This window comes from Mustelus asterias, chromosome 4, assembly GCF_964213995.1.
Source record: "Mustelus asterias chromosome 4, sMusAst1.hap1.1, whole genome shotgun sequence".
In the NCBI taxonomy this organism is placed as follows: Eukaryota; Metazoa; Chordata; class Chondrichthyes; order Carcharhiniformes; family Triakidae; genus Mustelus; species Mustelus asterias.
Genome location: NC_135804.1, coordinates 89,128,344 through 89,145,920, shown reverse-complemented (window position 1 = coordinate 89,145,920; position 17,577 = coordinate 89,128,344). Strand labels below are relative to the sequence as shown.

At 44.9% G+C, this 17,577-nt stretch overlaps 1 protein-coding gene across 1 annotated transcript in view; it reads right to left on the bottom strand.

Moving 5' to 3' along the window:
- LOC144492349 (glutamate receptor 3-like) overlaps nucleotides 1-17,577 on the bottom strand; it is a 400,257-nt gene that overhangs the window by 157,811 nt on the left and 224,869 nt on the right. Inside the window, exon 7 of the mRNA XM_078210344.1 lies at nucleotides 15,077-15,244. Coding sequence (XP_078066470.1) covers nucleotides 15,077-15,244 — 168 coding nt within the window. The remainder of the gene's footprint in view (nucleotides 1-15,076; nucleotides 15,245-17,577) is intronic.

Genomic DNA, 17,577 nt, shown 5'->3' with positions numbered 1-17,577 from the left:
TATTCTGTGAATCAGAGGCCAATCCGTCTGTTTTTCAATCATGCCGGTTAGAGGGGCATGTTGGCCAACAGATCAGGAAAACGCTTGCACACCCTTGAAAGTATAATATGATGGTTAATGTTTATCTGAGATAGGTAGATGGGATCTCCATTTCCCATCCTTTCCAAAGGTAAAAGCATGAATTCTGATGAAGAAACATAACCCAAAATATTGTATTTTCTATTGATACTGAGAGGCCTGTTGTGCATTTTTAGCAATATTTTATTTCACTTATTCAAGCAATTTGAATTAAAATCTGCATCACCTCTTTATTTTTTTAAGCTATTAAAGCTATTTTAGAAAATTGGAAGGTTATAGCACATGGGAACCTGGAGTTTTAATTCACTGATTTCCCAAGGCCGTTCTTCCCCTGTTGCTTCCAATTTTAATATCAAGCCTTCTGTTGTTTACGTTAGTTTGGAATTACTTATGCCACAAATTATATGGTTTAATTTAATTTGAATCATGAAGTGAAGCACATTACACATGAACTTACGGAATCCATATCCTTCCATTCCCATCCTATTCATGTATTCGTCTAGTTGCCCCTTAAATGACGCTATCGTACCTGCTCCCACCACCTCCCCAGGCAACGCGTTCCAGGCATTCACCACCCTCTGTGTGAAAAACTTGCCATCTGAGGCTGGAATCGAATCCGGGTACTTGGTGCTGTAAGACAGCAGTGCTAACCACTGTGCCACCATGCCGCCCAGACCAACAAGGCTGGTCTCATAGCTGCCTTGAAGTACCTTCCTTTCATTTCAGCCATAAGGTTCCACTGCATTTCCTCCAATTACTCCAACCAAAGCTAATCCATTGGGCGTCACAGTGGCTAGCACTGCTGCCTCACAGCATCAGGGACCTAGGTTCAATTCCCGGCTTGGGTCACTATCTGTGTGGAGATTGCATGTTATCCCCATGTCTGTGTGGGTTTCCTCCGGGTGCTCCGGTTTCCTCCCACAGTCTGAAAGACGTGCTGGTTAGGTGCATTGACCCGAACAAGCGCTGGAGTGTGGCGACCAGGAGAATTTCACAGTAACTTCATTGCAGTATTAATGTAAGCCTTACTTGTGAATAATACATAATAAATAAACTTTAATTTCCATTTCCGTGCTTCTATCTTCCACCACCACTGACTCCAGCACTGGAGCCTCCGATCTCGCCCAAGGCTGGGATTCTCCAGTGCCACCACAATGACGGGAGTTTTGGCTGGATGCCAAATTCTCCATTCTTGTTGGCAGCGGGAGGACGGGGCGAACAAGATCACAGAATCCTACCTCAAGATATGGCATTATTGTTGGGATTATATTAATGTTTCCTTACTTATCCAACTCATTCACTATCAACAAGGTTAGCTGTAAACATTTCAATGTTGGCAGTAGCATGCTTAGGTCGTGCTGTCATCCCTGAGCCAGAAGTTGTGGTTTCAAGTCCCACTCCAGGACTTGAGCTTAGCAATCGCGACTAACACAACAGTACTGTCTTGAGGGAATGCTGCACTGTTGGAGGTGCAGCCTTTTGGCTGTGATATTAAACCAAGGCCAGATTGAGGTCTCTAAGGTGGGCATAAAGATCCCATAGCACTATTTTGAAGCAGAGTAATGGGGCTGGGGGTTCATCCTTGTTGCCTGGCCAACATTTAAATATTAATTCATAATCAGAAATATAGATTATTTGATCATTTTGTCTTAGTTGCTTATGGGATCTTGCTGTGTGCAAAATGGCTGTTGTGTTTCCTACATTGTAACAGTGACTACATTTCAGCAGTACTCCTCCACTGGCTGTAAAGCACTTTGGGATATCCTGAGGTCACAAAAGATCAGAGCAAATCAGACTCTCGCCAACTTTTACAGATGCACCGTAGAAAGTATTCTTTCTGGTTGTATCACAGCTTGGTATGGCTCCTGCTCTGCCCAAGACCACAAGAAACTACAAAAAGTCGTGAATGTAGCCCAACCCATCACCCAAACCAACCTCCCATCCATTGACTCTGTCTACACTTCCTGCTGCCTTGGCAAAGCAGCCAGCATAATTAAGTACCCCATGCACCCTGGACATTCTCTCTTCCATCTTCTTCTGTCTGGAAAAAAATACAAAAATCTGAGGTCACGTACCAACCGACACAAGAACAGCTTCGTCTCTGCTGCCATCAGACTTTTGAATGGGCCTACCTTGCATTAAGTTGATCTTTCTCTACACCCTAGCTATGACTGTAACACTACATTCTGCACTCTCTTATTTTCTTCTCAATGAACGGTATGCTCTGTTTGTATTGCGCGCAAGAAACAATACTTTCCATTGTATGCTAATACATGTGACAATAATAAATCAAATTAAAATCAAGTCTTTCTTTTCTTTTCTCTTTCTGTTGTCTGGAGAGAATCAGAATTTTTTTAAAATGAGAATATCATTTCTTAGAAGTTACATGTTATTTAAGATGAAAGGATATTTCTGGAAGAATGCTGAGAAAATCATTCATTTTAATTATATTTTATTATTCAAATCATTTAATAGGCTGTGCTTATAGGGGCTTAAAAGCTTAAGCTTGAGATATAACATGTGACATTTACTTTGGCTTGGCTTCATTGTTGAGCGAAAGCATCTGCATTTAAATAAGGTTTAGTATTTATTGAGTTAAAAATGAATGCCGGTGGTGGGCCATGTGCTGTGTTAATGCGTCCACATATTTCATCAATAAGCAGTGATATTATGAGCAATTATAGGTTTGCAAGCCTGCCAACCAAATGTTTTCCTCCCTCTGTTCTAACATTGCCAGGACTTAGGTACAGGCACCACCTTATGAATATTAATACTATTAATGCTTCTTAAAGCTGGATTTTATGTTCCCCCATCAGCAGGTTTAAGGCAGGAGCTTGTAAAATCCTGCAAGTGGCCTGCCTGCCACCTAACTGCCTGCCCCTAACCCACCACAACTTTACTGGGGAGTGGCACGGAAATTCAGCCCACCATCAGGCCAATCGAGGTCCTTAAGTTGGCTGTTTGTGCCCAGTTAAGGCCTCATCCCACCCTCGCCAGGATTTAACTGGCCCCAGGTTTCCCCGCAGAGGTTGGTGCTTTAACTGATCCCCGGGACCCATCAGACATCACCCCATGGCCTCTCAAAACCAAACCCCATCTCCCTCTAGCTGGGCACCTGATGAGACTTCCAAACACTTGAGATCCAGTGCAGCTTGTCTCCACATCAGGTGATTGCAGTACCAGCAGAGGCCACCGCACACAGTGGCACTACCACTACTGAAGAGCTGCCAGCCTCTAACTGGTGGCGAGCTCTCTGGGGGGACTTCCCGTACTTGCGGGGAGGAGATCCCACCTCTAGCCTATCAACTGTCAAACAGCAATTAAATGGCTGTAGGGCGATTGTTCTATGTCTGGTTTGACTTCACCCTGATCTTTTAGCCAGAGAGACTGGGGATCAATGGGGCCCTGTAAAATCTAACCCCCAGTTTCCCCCAGGAGAGGCAATGGCCTAGTGGTATTATCACTAGACTATTAATCCAGAAATTCAGCTAATGGTCTGGGGACCCGGGTTCGAATTCCGCCACGGCAGGTGGTGGAATTTGAATTCAAGAAAAAATGTCTGGAACTAAGAATCTACTGATGATCATGAAGCTGTTGTCGATTGTCGGAAAAACCCATCTGGTCCACGAATGTCCTTTAGGGAAGGAAACTTTCCATCCTTACTATGATAGCCCCCATACAGTATGGTGACAGTTCCATTAATCTCACTCGGGGAGAGACTGCGCTTGCAGGTTAAATACTTCTCCACATGGAGAAAGTCAGAGGATTTGTTACCCTCGTTAATCCTATGTACCTTTGAGAAACTGCTTCCTGAATATTGTTGTCAAAATCTGGGATCAGGTTTCCTGTTGTTCTCTTGGCTATAGGATTATGCGAGGGACAAAAATATCAAAGCAATCGGAAGTAGCGGTGGCTGGGGAGCAAGGGCATAGAGGAGGTAGTGGGAAGAATAAAAATGAGAAAGAAAATTGGGAAGCCTTAATCTGCCGCTCAAGTTTGCTCTGTGTATATCACAAAGCTACAGATAAAAACATAAGCAAATAGTAAGAAAAGGCCATTTAGAAATAAATCAGTTCCCTCCACATAATATAGAAATCCAGTTACTATCTTCTCAAGGCCAATGGGGGCAATTTAGGAAAAACCTTTCAAGGAGTGTTACACCAGATAAATTCTGATACAGAGCTACATAAGAAGATATAAAGTCAGGTGACCAAAAGCTTCATCAAACAGGCCAATTTTAAGGAGCGTCTTAAAAGAGTTCAAAAGGCAACATTTAAGAAGGAATTTCTGGAGTTTAGGGTTGAGACAGCTAGGGCGAAGAAAACCGATGATGCACAAGAGACCAGAATTAGAGGAACACAGAGAGATGTAGCACTAAATGAGGTAGTATCAGTGCAGAAGGAGGCCATTCGGCCCATCAGGTCTGCACTGACAGCAATCCCATCTAGTCCCTATCCCCATAATCCCACATATTTACCCTGTTCGTCCCCTGACACGAAGGGCAATTTAGCATGGCCAATCAACCTAACCTGCATATCTTTGGATTGTGGGAGGAAACTGGAGCACCTGGAGGAAACCGACGCAGACACGGAGAGAATGTGCAAACTCCACGGAGACAGTAATCCAAGGCCAGAATTGAACCAGGGTCTCTGGCGCTGTGAGGCAGCAGTGCTAACCACTGTGCCACCGTGCCGCTCAAGAGATCAAGGCAATATGAAAAGACAAGACCATGGAATGATTTAAACACAAGGATAAGTATATAAAATTTAAAGTGTTGCTGAACGAGGGGCTAAAGTAGGTCTTGAGCTGGGAAAGGTGAATGGGCCTTAGGTGCAAATCACTGTACAAGCAGTTATTTGTGTCTCAGTTGTTAGCACTGCTGCTTCACAGCACCAGGGACCCGGGTTTGATTCCTGGCTTGGGTGCCTATCTGTGTGGAGTTTGCACAAATCCCTGTGTTTGCGTGGGTTTCCTCCGGGTGCTCTGGTTTCCTCCCACAGTCTGAAAGACATGCTGGTTAGGTGCATTGACCCAAACAGACGACGGAGTGTGGTGACTAGGGGAATTTCACAGTAACTTAATTGCAGTGTTAATGTAAGCCTTACTTGTGACACTAATAAATAAACTTTAAAACGTTAAAGTTGATAGTTATTTGTATTCAGATGGTGGGTATTCATAGGGGTGTCATCTGAGCTCATCTCCATAGGAGCAGGCTGTAAGAGAGCTGTTAGAGGTACACAGTAGGCCATATACTCTGTGAATAAAAGCTTATGTGAATAAATAGTTGGCCTAGTAGCCTATCCTTCAGCACTAGATGATATGAGTTCTCGCACGGGCAGCAAAGCTGTGCATGAGCTGAAGCTTATGAAGGTAACTGGAGATGAGCAATAAAAGCTGCCTTGCTTGTATCACTCAGCTTCAAGAATAAATAAACAAAAATGCTCATCATACATTTTCATGAAAGCTGGTGGACAATTCAACACTTATCAAGAAGAGGAGATTCTATTAATATTCTCATCTTCAATGACGGGGGAGCCCAAAGTGCAAGATACAAAATTGAAGTATTTTTAACTGGCTTCAGCCAGAAGTGCTGTGTGGATGATCCATCTTTGCCTCCTCCTGAGGTGCCCAACATCAAACCTGCCAGTCTTCAACCACTTTGATTTACTCCACATGATGTCAAGGAATGGCTGAAGGCTCTGGCCACTGCAAAGGTTATGGGCCCTGACAACATTTCAGCAATGGTACTGAAGATTTGTGCTTCCAGAACCTGCCGCGCACCTAGCCACAATGTTCCAGTACAGCCACAAGATTGGCATTTATCTGGCAAAGCGGAAAATTGCCCAGGTTTGCCCTGTCCAGAAAAACAGGACAAATCCAACCCAACCAATTACTGCCCCATTAGTATACACGCGATCACCATGGAGACTGTCAGTGACAGTGCTGTCAAGAGACGTTTATACAGCAATAACCTGTTCATAGATGCTCAGTTTGGATTCCGTCAGGACCACACAGCTCCTGAACTCTTTATAGCCTTGGTGCAAACATGGACAAAAGAGCTGAACTCAAGAGGTGAAGTGAGAGTGATTGCTCTTGACGTCAAGGCAGAATCTGACCGAGTGTCTTATCAAAGAGCCTCAGCAAAATTGAAGTCAATGTAAATCAGGGAGAAAATCTACCACTGGTTGTAGTGTTACCTAGCACAAGGAAGATGTTCGTGGTTGTTAGCAGTCAATCATCTCAGTTCCAGGGCATTGCTGACGAGTTAAAGTAGTGTCCCAGACTCAACCATCTTCAGCTGCTTCATCAATAACAATCCTTACATCATAAAGTTAGAAATGGGGATACTTGCTCATAATTTTACAATGCGCAGTGACTTTCACGACTCCTCAGATACTGAAGCAGTGTGTGTCCATATGCAACAAACGTGGACAAATTCATGTTTGGGTTGATAAATTGAAAGTATATTTTATGTCACACAGGTGCCAGGCAATGACCATCTCCAACAAAATAAATCTAACCATCGGCCTGTGACAGTCAATGGCATAGCCATCACTGAATCCTCCACCATCAACATCATGGGGGATGCCATTGGCCAAAAACTGAATTGGGACCAGCCATATAAATACTGTGGCTATGAGTGTAGGCCAGTGGCTAGGAATCCCGTAGCAAGTAACTAACCTTGACTTTGCAAAGTCTGTCCACCATCCACCATCCATGTCCTGAGATGTGTAGGTTAGAGGGATTAACGGGTAAAATATGTAGGGATATGGGGGTAGGGCCTGGGTGAGATTGTGGTCGGTGCAGACTCGATGGGCCAAATGGCCTCCTTCTGCACTGTAGGGTTTCTATGATTCTATGATCCACAAAGCACAAGTCAGGAGTTTGATGGAATTTTCTCCACTGGATGAGTGCAGCTCCAACAACACTCAAGAAACTTGACACCATCCAAAACAAAGTTCTCCATTGGATTGGAATCCCATCCACCACCTTAGATATTCATTCCCTCCATCACCAACGCACAGTGGCAGCATGAATTTGTCCAGGTTTGTTGCATATGGACACACACTGCTTCAGTATCTGAGGAGTTGTGAAAGTCACTGCATTGCAGCAACTCACTAAGGTTCCTTAGACAGCACCTCTCAAATCCATGGCCTCTACTATCCAGGACAAAGGCAGCAGATACATGGGAACACCACCACCTGAAAGTTCCCCTCCAAGCGATTCACTATCCTGACTTAGAAATATATCACTGTTCCTTCACTGTTGTTGGGTCAAAATCCTGGAACTCCCTCCCTAACGACACAATGAGTGTACCTACACCACACAGACTGCTGCAGTTCAAGAAAGTGGCTCACATCAACTTCTCGAGGGCAATCAGGGTGGGCAATAAATGCTGGCCTAGCAAGTGATGCTCACATCCCATGAAAATTATATTAAAAAAGTGTCTTATCCAAAAAATGTTAATCAATTTCTCTCTTCCTTAAGAAGAAATCAAGTGAAACTAGTCCTCAACTTTGTCAATTTTGGGTGAATTGTATTGAATAAGCCAGTGCCAATTAACTTCTTTATGCTTTTGTAACCATTTATATTCATCTTTAAGTAATACTCTCAATTTCAATGATTCCATTGCTATGGCAATAATTAAACTGAACACCCCTAATCAGCTTTGGAATTGTGAAAAAAATTCAAGAAATCTGAATGATGGTCTAACTCTAGTTTATGTGGCTGCTGCACACTGAAACACAAACTGGTCTCAGACTGGTCTGAGCAACATTACTGTAACGCCAAAGTTGGCTGCAATTTAGTGCCTTCCCCTGTGGCAAGTTTGGCGACGGGGGTGTCATGGAATCAGGTGGGAGTGTGACGAGCGGGAGTCTTCCCAGCTCCAACTCGATGAAGTCTATGGCTGGAAGGCCCGTGGTTGGTCTCCCATCCTGCCACCAATTGAGACCCTTCAGTGGGCGATTAATGCCAACTTAAGGATCTCATCTCGCTGCTGCTGGTATTCACACAGCGTTGGGTAGCAGTCTCGCCATATAAAGAGCACAAGAAGCAAACCCGTATGGAGGTTTATTCCTTCAATGGAAGATGTTATGTTTCCTTAATTTCATGCAATGCAATGGTTATTGGCTTCTTTAAGTTTTTAAAGCTTATTTTATTGTTGTCACAAGTAGGCTTACATTAACACTGCAATGAAGTTACTGTGAAAAAACCCCAGTTGCCACACTCCGGTGCCTGTTCGGGTACACTGAGGGAGAATTTAGCATGGCAAATGTATCTAACCAGCACTTCTTTCAGATTGTGGGTGAAAACCGGAGCACCTAGAGGAAACCCACGCAGACATGGGGAGAACATGCAAACTCCACACAGACCCGGGAATTGAACCCGGTCCCTGGCGCTCTAAGGCAGCACCTCTAACCACTGTGCCACCATACCACCCTTCATGCCGCTTCTGCCATGATATCAACCTCTAGCAAATCTGAGTTGAACCAAAGCAATTTTTAAATCTACACCAGTTTGTTTCGTTGATGTACCAGGTAAGGTTCTGCAATTTATGAGGAATTGAAGGCAGATTTGGTGACAGAAAACATACGGCAGAAAGTAAACTCATACCTAAAAACCAAGTGACCTCCTGAAATAGAGGCAGAACTGATCCCCTGCTACAGAAGACGTAGGGCCTGACTTTACCATTTTCATTCTAAGTGCCGAATCTGGGCGTAATGCAGACACGACTTAGAAATCTGCTTTCAGGCGCCCCCATACGCACTCAGCCATTTCCAGTCCCATTTGTGCTGTGGGCGGGGCTTAGCACGGCCGAAATGATTGGAGCCCTGAACTGCGCAGTTTGAAAAAAATTTGAAAAAGCGCGCCCGTGTCAGATCGCTCCCGGGCCGCAGAAAGTGGAGAAAGCGGCCCGGGAGCGAAAAGCGGGAGCGAGGGTGCATACACACACATCACTGTCCCCCTTATCTACGCCCCCACTACCCACACACATCACTGTCCCCCTTATCCACTCCCCCCACTACCCACGCACATCACTGACCCCCTTATCCACCCCCCCACTACCCACACACATCACTGTCCCCCTCATTCACCCCTCCACTACCCACACACATCACTGTCCCCCTCATTCACCCCCCCACTACCCACACACATCACTGTCCCCCTCATTCACCCCTCCACTACCCACACACATCACTGTCCCCCTTATTCACCCCCCTACTACCCACGCACATCACTGTCCCCCTTATCCACCCCCCCACTACCCAGACCAATCACCACCCCTGCCCCCTTCCCCTCCCCACCGATCGCCCGCAAAGTGGCTGCAGACCCCCCTGCCCCCCCACCAGAGATCCATCCACCCCCCCCCCCACCACGAGAGATCCATCTGCCCCCCCCACCCCACCCACCAGAGATCCATCTGCTCCCTCCACCAATGAGCGATCGGGCCTCCCCCCCCAAGGTACATCTTACGCGCCTCCCTCCTCCCCCCCTCAGATAACGATCTGGCCTCACTCCCCCTCTCCCCAGTGAATGGTCTGGCCTCACCCCCCCCACCATACAACGATCTGGCCTCACTCCCCCCCTCCCGACACCGAACAGGCTTCACTCCCCCCCCCCCCCCACCCAGAGAATGGTCTGGCCTCACCCCCCCCACCATACAACGATCTGGCCTCACTCCCCCCCTCCCGACACCGAACAGGCTTCACTCCCCCCCCCCCCCCCCCCCCCCCCACCCAGAGAATGGTCTGGCCTCACTCCCCCTCCCCTCCAGAGGAACATCTGACTCGCCTCCTCCTCCCTCCCCACCAGACAACAATCAGCCCTCCCCCCCTCCACCAGACAACGATCAGCCCTCCCCCCCACCACCAGACAACGATTGGTCCTCCCCCCCCACCACCAGACAACGATCAGCTCCCCCCCCCACCACCAGACAACGGTCACCCTCTCACCGTCCCTCCCCCCAGAGATACATTTGACCCGCCTCCTCCTCGTCCCCCCCAACCAGACAACGATCTGACCTCACTCCCCTCCTCCCCCCACCAACCAGAGAATGATCTGACCTGCCTCCCTCCTCCCCCCCACCAGAGAGCCGCTGGAAACACTGAACGCGCCCTTCAGAAGCTGGAGCGTCCGTTTCAGACTTTTATTTAGCAGGTCCATTACGGCGCGGTTCCGGATTGGCAAACCTGGTGGCAAAGGGGGAAATGCTGATAAAGTTGGGCGGGCAGTTCATTAATTCAATTTAAATGCATGCAAATGCATTTAAATCATCATTGGGCCCGTTTTGGGCGCGAATCGAATCGCCGCCATTGCCCGGGTGGCAATCTGCGCAGATGCGGGTGCGGATTGCGATAATGGCCTCTCACCCGACTTTACCACGGGTAAAATGGGCGCGAGGCAATGGTAAAATAGGGCCCATAATGGACTTAAATTGTTTGATGTGTCTCATACGTGGAATTTGAACAGCTATCCCAAAAGCACTACAGCAACATGTATTGCATCTTGCCTGTGAAGGACATCTCGATGTTGTTAAGATGAAACAATGATCTGTGAAGCAGTCTGGTAACAAGCAGTAGATCACCACATAAGAGTGTTCATCAGAAACTGCGCAGCATTTACACTCAGTGAAAAATCTGTTAAACCCTCAAGTCTACAACCGACCCCATGGCCAACAAAACCATAGCAACAACTAAAATAGATATTTATAGAGAAGTGCATGCAGCCCTGAGCAAACAACACTTTTTGCCTGTTATTCACGATCTACAAAGCAAATGGCTGAAAATTGCTTCAATTTCATAACCACCACTTCATTGACATTTTAGACAAGTTGTTTACAAAATGGAGCACACTGGACACTATCACTACAGACAATGGACTGCAGCTTGTTTCCACTCAGTTTAAGGAGTTTCTAGCAAATTATGGAATTCATCACCATCTTGCGATAAAACCTACAATCAAATGGTGGCATCAAACAGTTCAACAGGGTGATAAAGGACAGTATGAGAGCTGGTAAGTCAGAGAGGAAGATGTTTGAACAATCCATTCATAACCTACTTCACACACAATGATCCACCCCACACTCTCTGTCGGAAAGACACGTCCAGTTGAACTTATAACTAGGTGTAACTTTTGCATTGCCGGTGACCATTCTTAAACCATTACCACAATCTGACAAGAATGTCAGAGGAAAGCAGAAGAAATCACAAGGCAATACGCTTTAGCGAAAACATTTTTCAACAAATGAGCATATGCAAGGAAACCACAGTTTGAAGCTGGAGGTTGGGTTCGCACCAAATAGCCAAATAGCAACCAGAAACTCACATAATCTCTATCAGAGCTGAAGCAGAGTGAACAGTTGCTCGGTACCAACACTTATCTGTTGGATGACAACACCAAGTGGAATGTGAGACACTTGATAACGAGCAGACTAGGTTATTTCAAGGACAGTGATTATGAGGATAAATTGCATTTCCAATGAGTGACTGTGATGTTGATTATCCAACTCATCAGCTTGATCATGCAGAACTGCAGCCTCAAATTTGTGGATCTTTTGGCCATTATTAGACGTCTTCATACCCTAAAGAACTATTTCTGTAGTTAGAGAAAATGGACAAATTGAATGTTAAGAGATGATTCAATGTATACATGCTTGTTGTTTAGGATTGTGTAATTTAAAATAAGGGGCTGGATTTTTTTGTTGCCCTGTCTGGCATGTTTTTGATGGGTGGGGATTGTAAAATATGCTGGGTGATTAGCTCACTGTCTTTCCAATCACCACCGACCTGCTCCCTATAATACGGGAATGGGTAAGGTGCCTACTAGTTTGCTCATCCTTAGGCCTTTTGAGACCCATGGCCAATTATTGGCCACTTAAGACCCTCAATCCACCTCCATGACATAATATGCTAAGCTGTAAAAGGCAGGCGAGAATGGGAAGACCATTTTTCTTTACGAAAGTTGATGAAAGGGCAGAAAGTAGAGGGGGTGTTTTATCTATAACATCATATTAATTTGTTGTCATGACCACAGAAGGGGGAGGGATGTAATATATTTAAGTAGTTGCAGCTTGCCTTAAGAGCTGATCATATGATTTGATAGTGATGTCAGGACAGCATGGTGGCACAATGCTTAGCACTACTGCCTCACAGCGCCATGAACGCGGGTTCGATTCCCGGCTTGGGTCACTGTCTATATGGAGTCTGCATATTCTCCTTGTGTTTGTGTGGCTTTCATCCCACAGTCTGAAAGACGTGTTGGTTAGGTGCATTGGCCATGCTAAATTCTCCCTCAGTGTTAATGTAAGCCTATTTGTGACACTTTAAACATTAAGGTGCTCCAAAGGTTGCTGTTTTAGTTTCAGTTTGTAGTCTGTACAGGTCAGAACTCCAAGAGAAATCTGTTACTAACTTGAATCTACATATGCAAACCACATTTTTTTTGTTAAAACGCACAACTCCGAACATAGTTAGGACATTACAAGAAAGAAACAGGAATGATGCAGAAAGAGGATTAATTATATAGCACCTTCAATGTAAAAACATCCCAAAGCACTTCAAATTAGTCAAGAGAGCATTGTCAGCCAAAAAAGGTGGTAATAAGAGGGGTAACTAAAAACGTGGTCAAAGAGTTGGGGTCTCAGCGTAGACTTAAAGGAGAAGTAAAGAGACAGAAAAATTTAAAGTTAAAGTTTATTTATTAGTGCACAATAACTGCAATGCAGTTACTGTGAAAATCCCCTAGTCGCCACTCCGGCGCCTGTTCGGGTACAATGAGGGAGAATTTATCATGGCCAATTCACCTAACCAGCACGTCTTTGGACTGTGGGAGGAAACCGGATCGCCCGGAGGAAACCAACACAGACACGGGTTCAGATCATTGGGCCGAGGCTATTGAAAATACGGGGGCGATTCTCCCAGCCTGCTGCGCTGCTCCAGGCCATTCCGCCAGAGTGTGGCGACTAGGGAATTCAGAAATCGGCGCAGAGCTTATTTCAATATTTAAATCAGAAGTGGGGGGGGCGTGGGAAGCGACATCGGGGCTGGCCCAGAGAGGTCCAGGAGGCCAGCGATCGGGGGTTTTGGGGGTTGAAAGGGCAGTGATGGGGTGTTGTGGGGCTGGCCAGTGATTGGAGGCCATCGATCTGGAGGCCATCGATCTGGAGGCCAGCAATGCGCGGCCGTTGCACATGTGCCAATCTCGGTGCTGCCAGATCGGCGCATGCGCAGTGGCCTGCTCAGTACTATGCTGCCGGCCTCACGGGCGGGAATAGGCCTCGCCCCCAGCTAGGGCACTCTGCAATGCTCTGAGCGTGGGAGATTCATTCTGAAAATCACGCTAAAAAAAACAGTGGGAGTTTGGGGACTTAGAATGTTTTTGGGAGAATCCCGGCCCACATCTGTCGATAGTGAAGTGCAGAGATAGATGAGTCATGAACCCAAACATCCAATACTTGCAATTTAGACCCAGATGGATGAAGGACTTTTTTAAGATGTGGAGATGCCGCCATTGGGCTGGGGTGGACACAGTAAGAGGTCTCACAACAACAGGTTAAAGTCCAACAGATTTAGTTGGAATCACGAGCTTTCAGAGCGCTGCTCCTTCCTCAGGCTGTTGTTGTGACACCTCTTACTGAACTTTTTTAAGTAATAGTGAACTAGAGTTACATCTTGTGGAGAATGAGAAATAGTGAGAATAAGAAGGGTTGAAATAAGAGAAAAAAAAGACAGAAGAGTAAGATAATATGTAAACGTTACAAATGGATATTTTTTAGTTCTGTGACAACAATTAACGACAGGCAGGAATGAAACTGAACACTTCAAATTGTTCCCATTTCGGGCCAGAGAGATGGATTGGAAATTTGATTGCATTAACAATTATCACTTCATTTAAAAAAGTGATTTGTGCTCTTAGAAAATTACAGCTCAGAAACAGGCCTTTTGGCCCTTCTTGTCTGTGCCGAACCATTTTATGCCTAGTCCCACTGACCTGCACTTGGACCATATCCCTCCACACCCCTCTCATCCATGAACCCGTCCAAGTTTTTCTTAAATGTTAAAAGTGACCCCGCATTTACCACTTTATCCGGCAGCTCATTCCACACTCCCACCACTCTCTGCGTGAAGAAGCCCCCACTAATATTCCCTTTAAACTTTTCTCCTTTCACCCTTAACCCATGCCCTCTGGTTTTTTTCTCCCCTAGCCTCAGCGGAAAAAGCCTGCTTGCATTCACTCTATCTATACCCATCAAAATCTTATACACCTCTATCAAATCTCCCCTCAATCTTCTACGCTCCAGGGAATAAAGTCCCAGCCCAGTCTTAATTACCAGATTTAACTTCCTCTTTGCAAGTTTATTGTGAAATCCAGTAAATTCTTAAAAATAGTGGAGAGGTTGTCTGTGCAAAGCAAATTGTGTCGTGGTGTAAATCAATCAGCAAGTTCTGGAGACTCACAACTGACGCCACATTGCTGCAGAAGGGCAATTTAGACCCAAAACGTTAACCCTGTTTCCCTTCACAGCTGCTGCCAAAACCTCCTGAGTTTATCCAATATTTTCTGTTTCTTATTTCTTAATTCCGCTAAATGTGCTCGAATCACAGCTTTTAGCATTAAGACACAATTAGTTTTCCAGCAAGTTTCAGTTCTATTTACAGACGATATAAACAGAATCATGGAAATGATTAGAGTTTATTTAATCATTGAAAAAATTCTGAATGGAATAAATCTCTTGCTGTAATAAGACTTATCAGGCAGCCGAAATACAAATTATGCAGAAGAATTCAACCTAAACATCAGTTAAGTTTTGAATTTGAATTTAAGTTCTCCAAATGGAGTTATTAAAGTTAATTCACAACTAAAAGATGTTTTAATTAAAAAGTAAGCATCGCAGAAACCATGTACTAATATGTACTAATTGCTGGCAGATACAAAGTGTATCTATATGGTTCTTTCTGTTGGTTTTTTGCATCAGTTTGAAGGAGAATTCACATACCTGTTTCAGAGCCCGTTCTATATCGATTCCTTGGCTCCAAGGTACTGCAGGATTGGCTAAGCAGTCTCCAGTAGTTACTCTTCTTGAGATATCAATTCGCTGCCTTCGCAGATACCGAAAAGCTTCAGCTATGACGAATATTCCATCATAGGTCAAAGCAGCAGTAAACTGAGTAGAATAAATAAAATAGGTTTTTTATCAATATAACACAGGTAGTCATTCTACAAATATCAATACCCAAAGATTGACATTTTACTCTGTTCCTGTTTTCAATTCTGGGCTGAGCTGCTAAATAAAGATGTACATGACAGCAACAGGTTGTTGGAATGGCGCTGCTTTGTACAAGTGTACCCTTCACTAAGTGGCATTGATGCGCCCACCCCCTGCCCAAAGACATTAGCAGAGTTGTTAGCACTGCTGCCTCACAGCGCCAGGGACCGGGGTTCGAGTCCCGGCCTGGGTCACTGACTGTGCGGAGTCTGCATGTTCTCCCCATGTCTGCGTGGGTTTCCTCCAGGTGCTGCAGTTTCCTCCCACAGTCTGAATGACATGTTGGTAAGATGCTAAATTGGCCATGCTAAATTCTCCCTCAGTGCACCCGAACAGGAGTGTGGCGACTAGGGGATTTTCACAGTAACTTCATTGCAGTGTTAATGTAAGCCGCTTGTGACACAATAAATAAAGTTTAAAACTCTGTTATTCACCCCCTATTGAAATATTGAGCATGTGATAATAATGAACAATGGAATGGAGCTAAACAAAAAACAAGACGAAGAAAACATGAAATCCTCCCATGTATTTAGTTTAATAGTTCTGCGATTACACTATTACCTACTGTGGAAGGAGTTGAATCCCTGAACTATTTAACTATTCCCCACCACTTTTATCGAAAAATTGTACACTTGTCACCTTTTCACACCTCATTCGTGAGTTCTTTGAAGTCTGAGATCAAATTATGCATGTCAGCTGTTTTGCATTAATTTGATCAACACTACTTTGTGTAACTGCTGATTCTGTAATATGGCAGTATCACAGTGTTTGAAAAAAAAGCCAGGACTGTGTCGAAAGCAAAGTAAATTTCTCTATTTTAGACTGCTGAAGAATCCAATTGAAGCTTACATGCTGTGTGTGGATGAGTTAAATGACTGTTCTTTATATGATACAATCCATATCAAATGCACAAATGTCGAGTGGTGAAATGTTAACACTGCTCCAACCCTTCAACCTTATCACTAACGGACCTTCTGTGGCATTGGCATTGTTCTATTTGGAATTTACACTTTGGACAGAATTTTTCCATCCTGCCCACATAGTGGGTGGTGGTGGTTCCTCTTTTTGTTTTACTTTCTCACATTCCCTCTGTTTCTGCTTCTCGATTTCACATCTTTTGTTTCTCTCTAGCTTTTTTCTCTCTTCTAATTATTTCTCCCTCTTTTCTCCTGCCCTTTCCAGATGAATGATGTGGTGGTGTGTGAGCCTATGGCTAAGAACAAATAACAAAGAACAGTACGGCACAGGAACAGGCCCTGAGGCCCACCAAGTCTGTTCTGACACAGATGCCTCTCTAATCTAATATGTTCTTGTCTCTATGTGGTCCATATCCCTCTATTCCCCGTCTATTCATGTATCTATCCAGATGCCTTTTGAACGTTGTTATGGAATCTGCTTCCACTACCTCCTCCGGCAACGCGTCCCAGGCATTCACCACCCTCTGTGTGAAAACCTTGCCTCTTATATCTCTTTCAAACTTTCCCCCTCTCACTTTCAATCTATGGCCCCAATTAATTGACCCTCCGACCCTGGGAAAAAGACTCTGACTATCCACTCTATCCAAGCCTGTCATAATCTTGTAAACCTCTATCAGGTCCACCCTCATTCTCCAATGCTCCAATGAAAACAATCCAAGTTTGTTCAACCTTTCTTCATAGTCCATATGATCCAAACCAGGCAGCATCCTGGTAAATCTCTTCTGCACCCTTTCCAATGCATCACAATCTTTCTGGTAGTGTGATGAGCAGAAGTGTACACAATACTCCAAATGTGGCCTAACCAAAATCTTATGCAGCTGCAACATGCTTTTCCGATTCCTATATTCAGTGCCCCAATCGATGAAGGTCAGCATGCCATATGCCTTCTTGACCACCTTGTCTACCTGAGTTGCCACCTGCAGGGAACTGTGGATCTGCACGCCTGGGTCCCTGTGTATGCTAATATCTCAATATCTCTAAGGGCTCTATCATTTACTGTATACTTTCCTTCCGCAGTGGACCTTCCAAATCGCATCACCTCACATTTGTCTGGGTTAAATTCCATCTGCCATCTTTCGGACCAGGTCTCCAGCCAATTTATATCCTGCTGTATCCTTTGACAATTCTCCACACCATCTGCTGCTCCCTCAATTTTTGTATCATCTGCAAATTTACTAATCAGGCCACCTACATGTTCCTCCAAATCATTTATATATATTACAAACAATAGAGGCCCCAGCACTGATCCTTGTG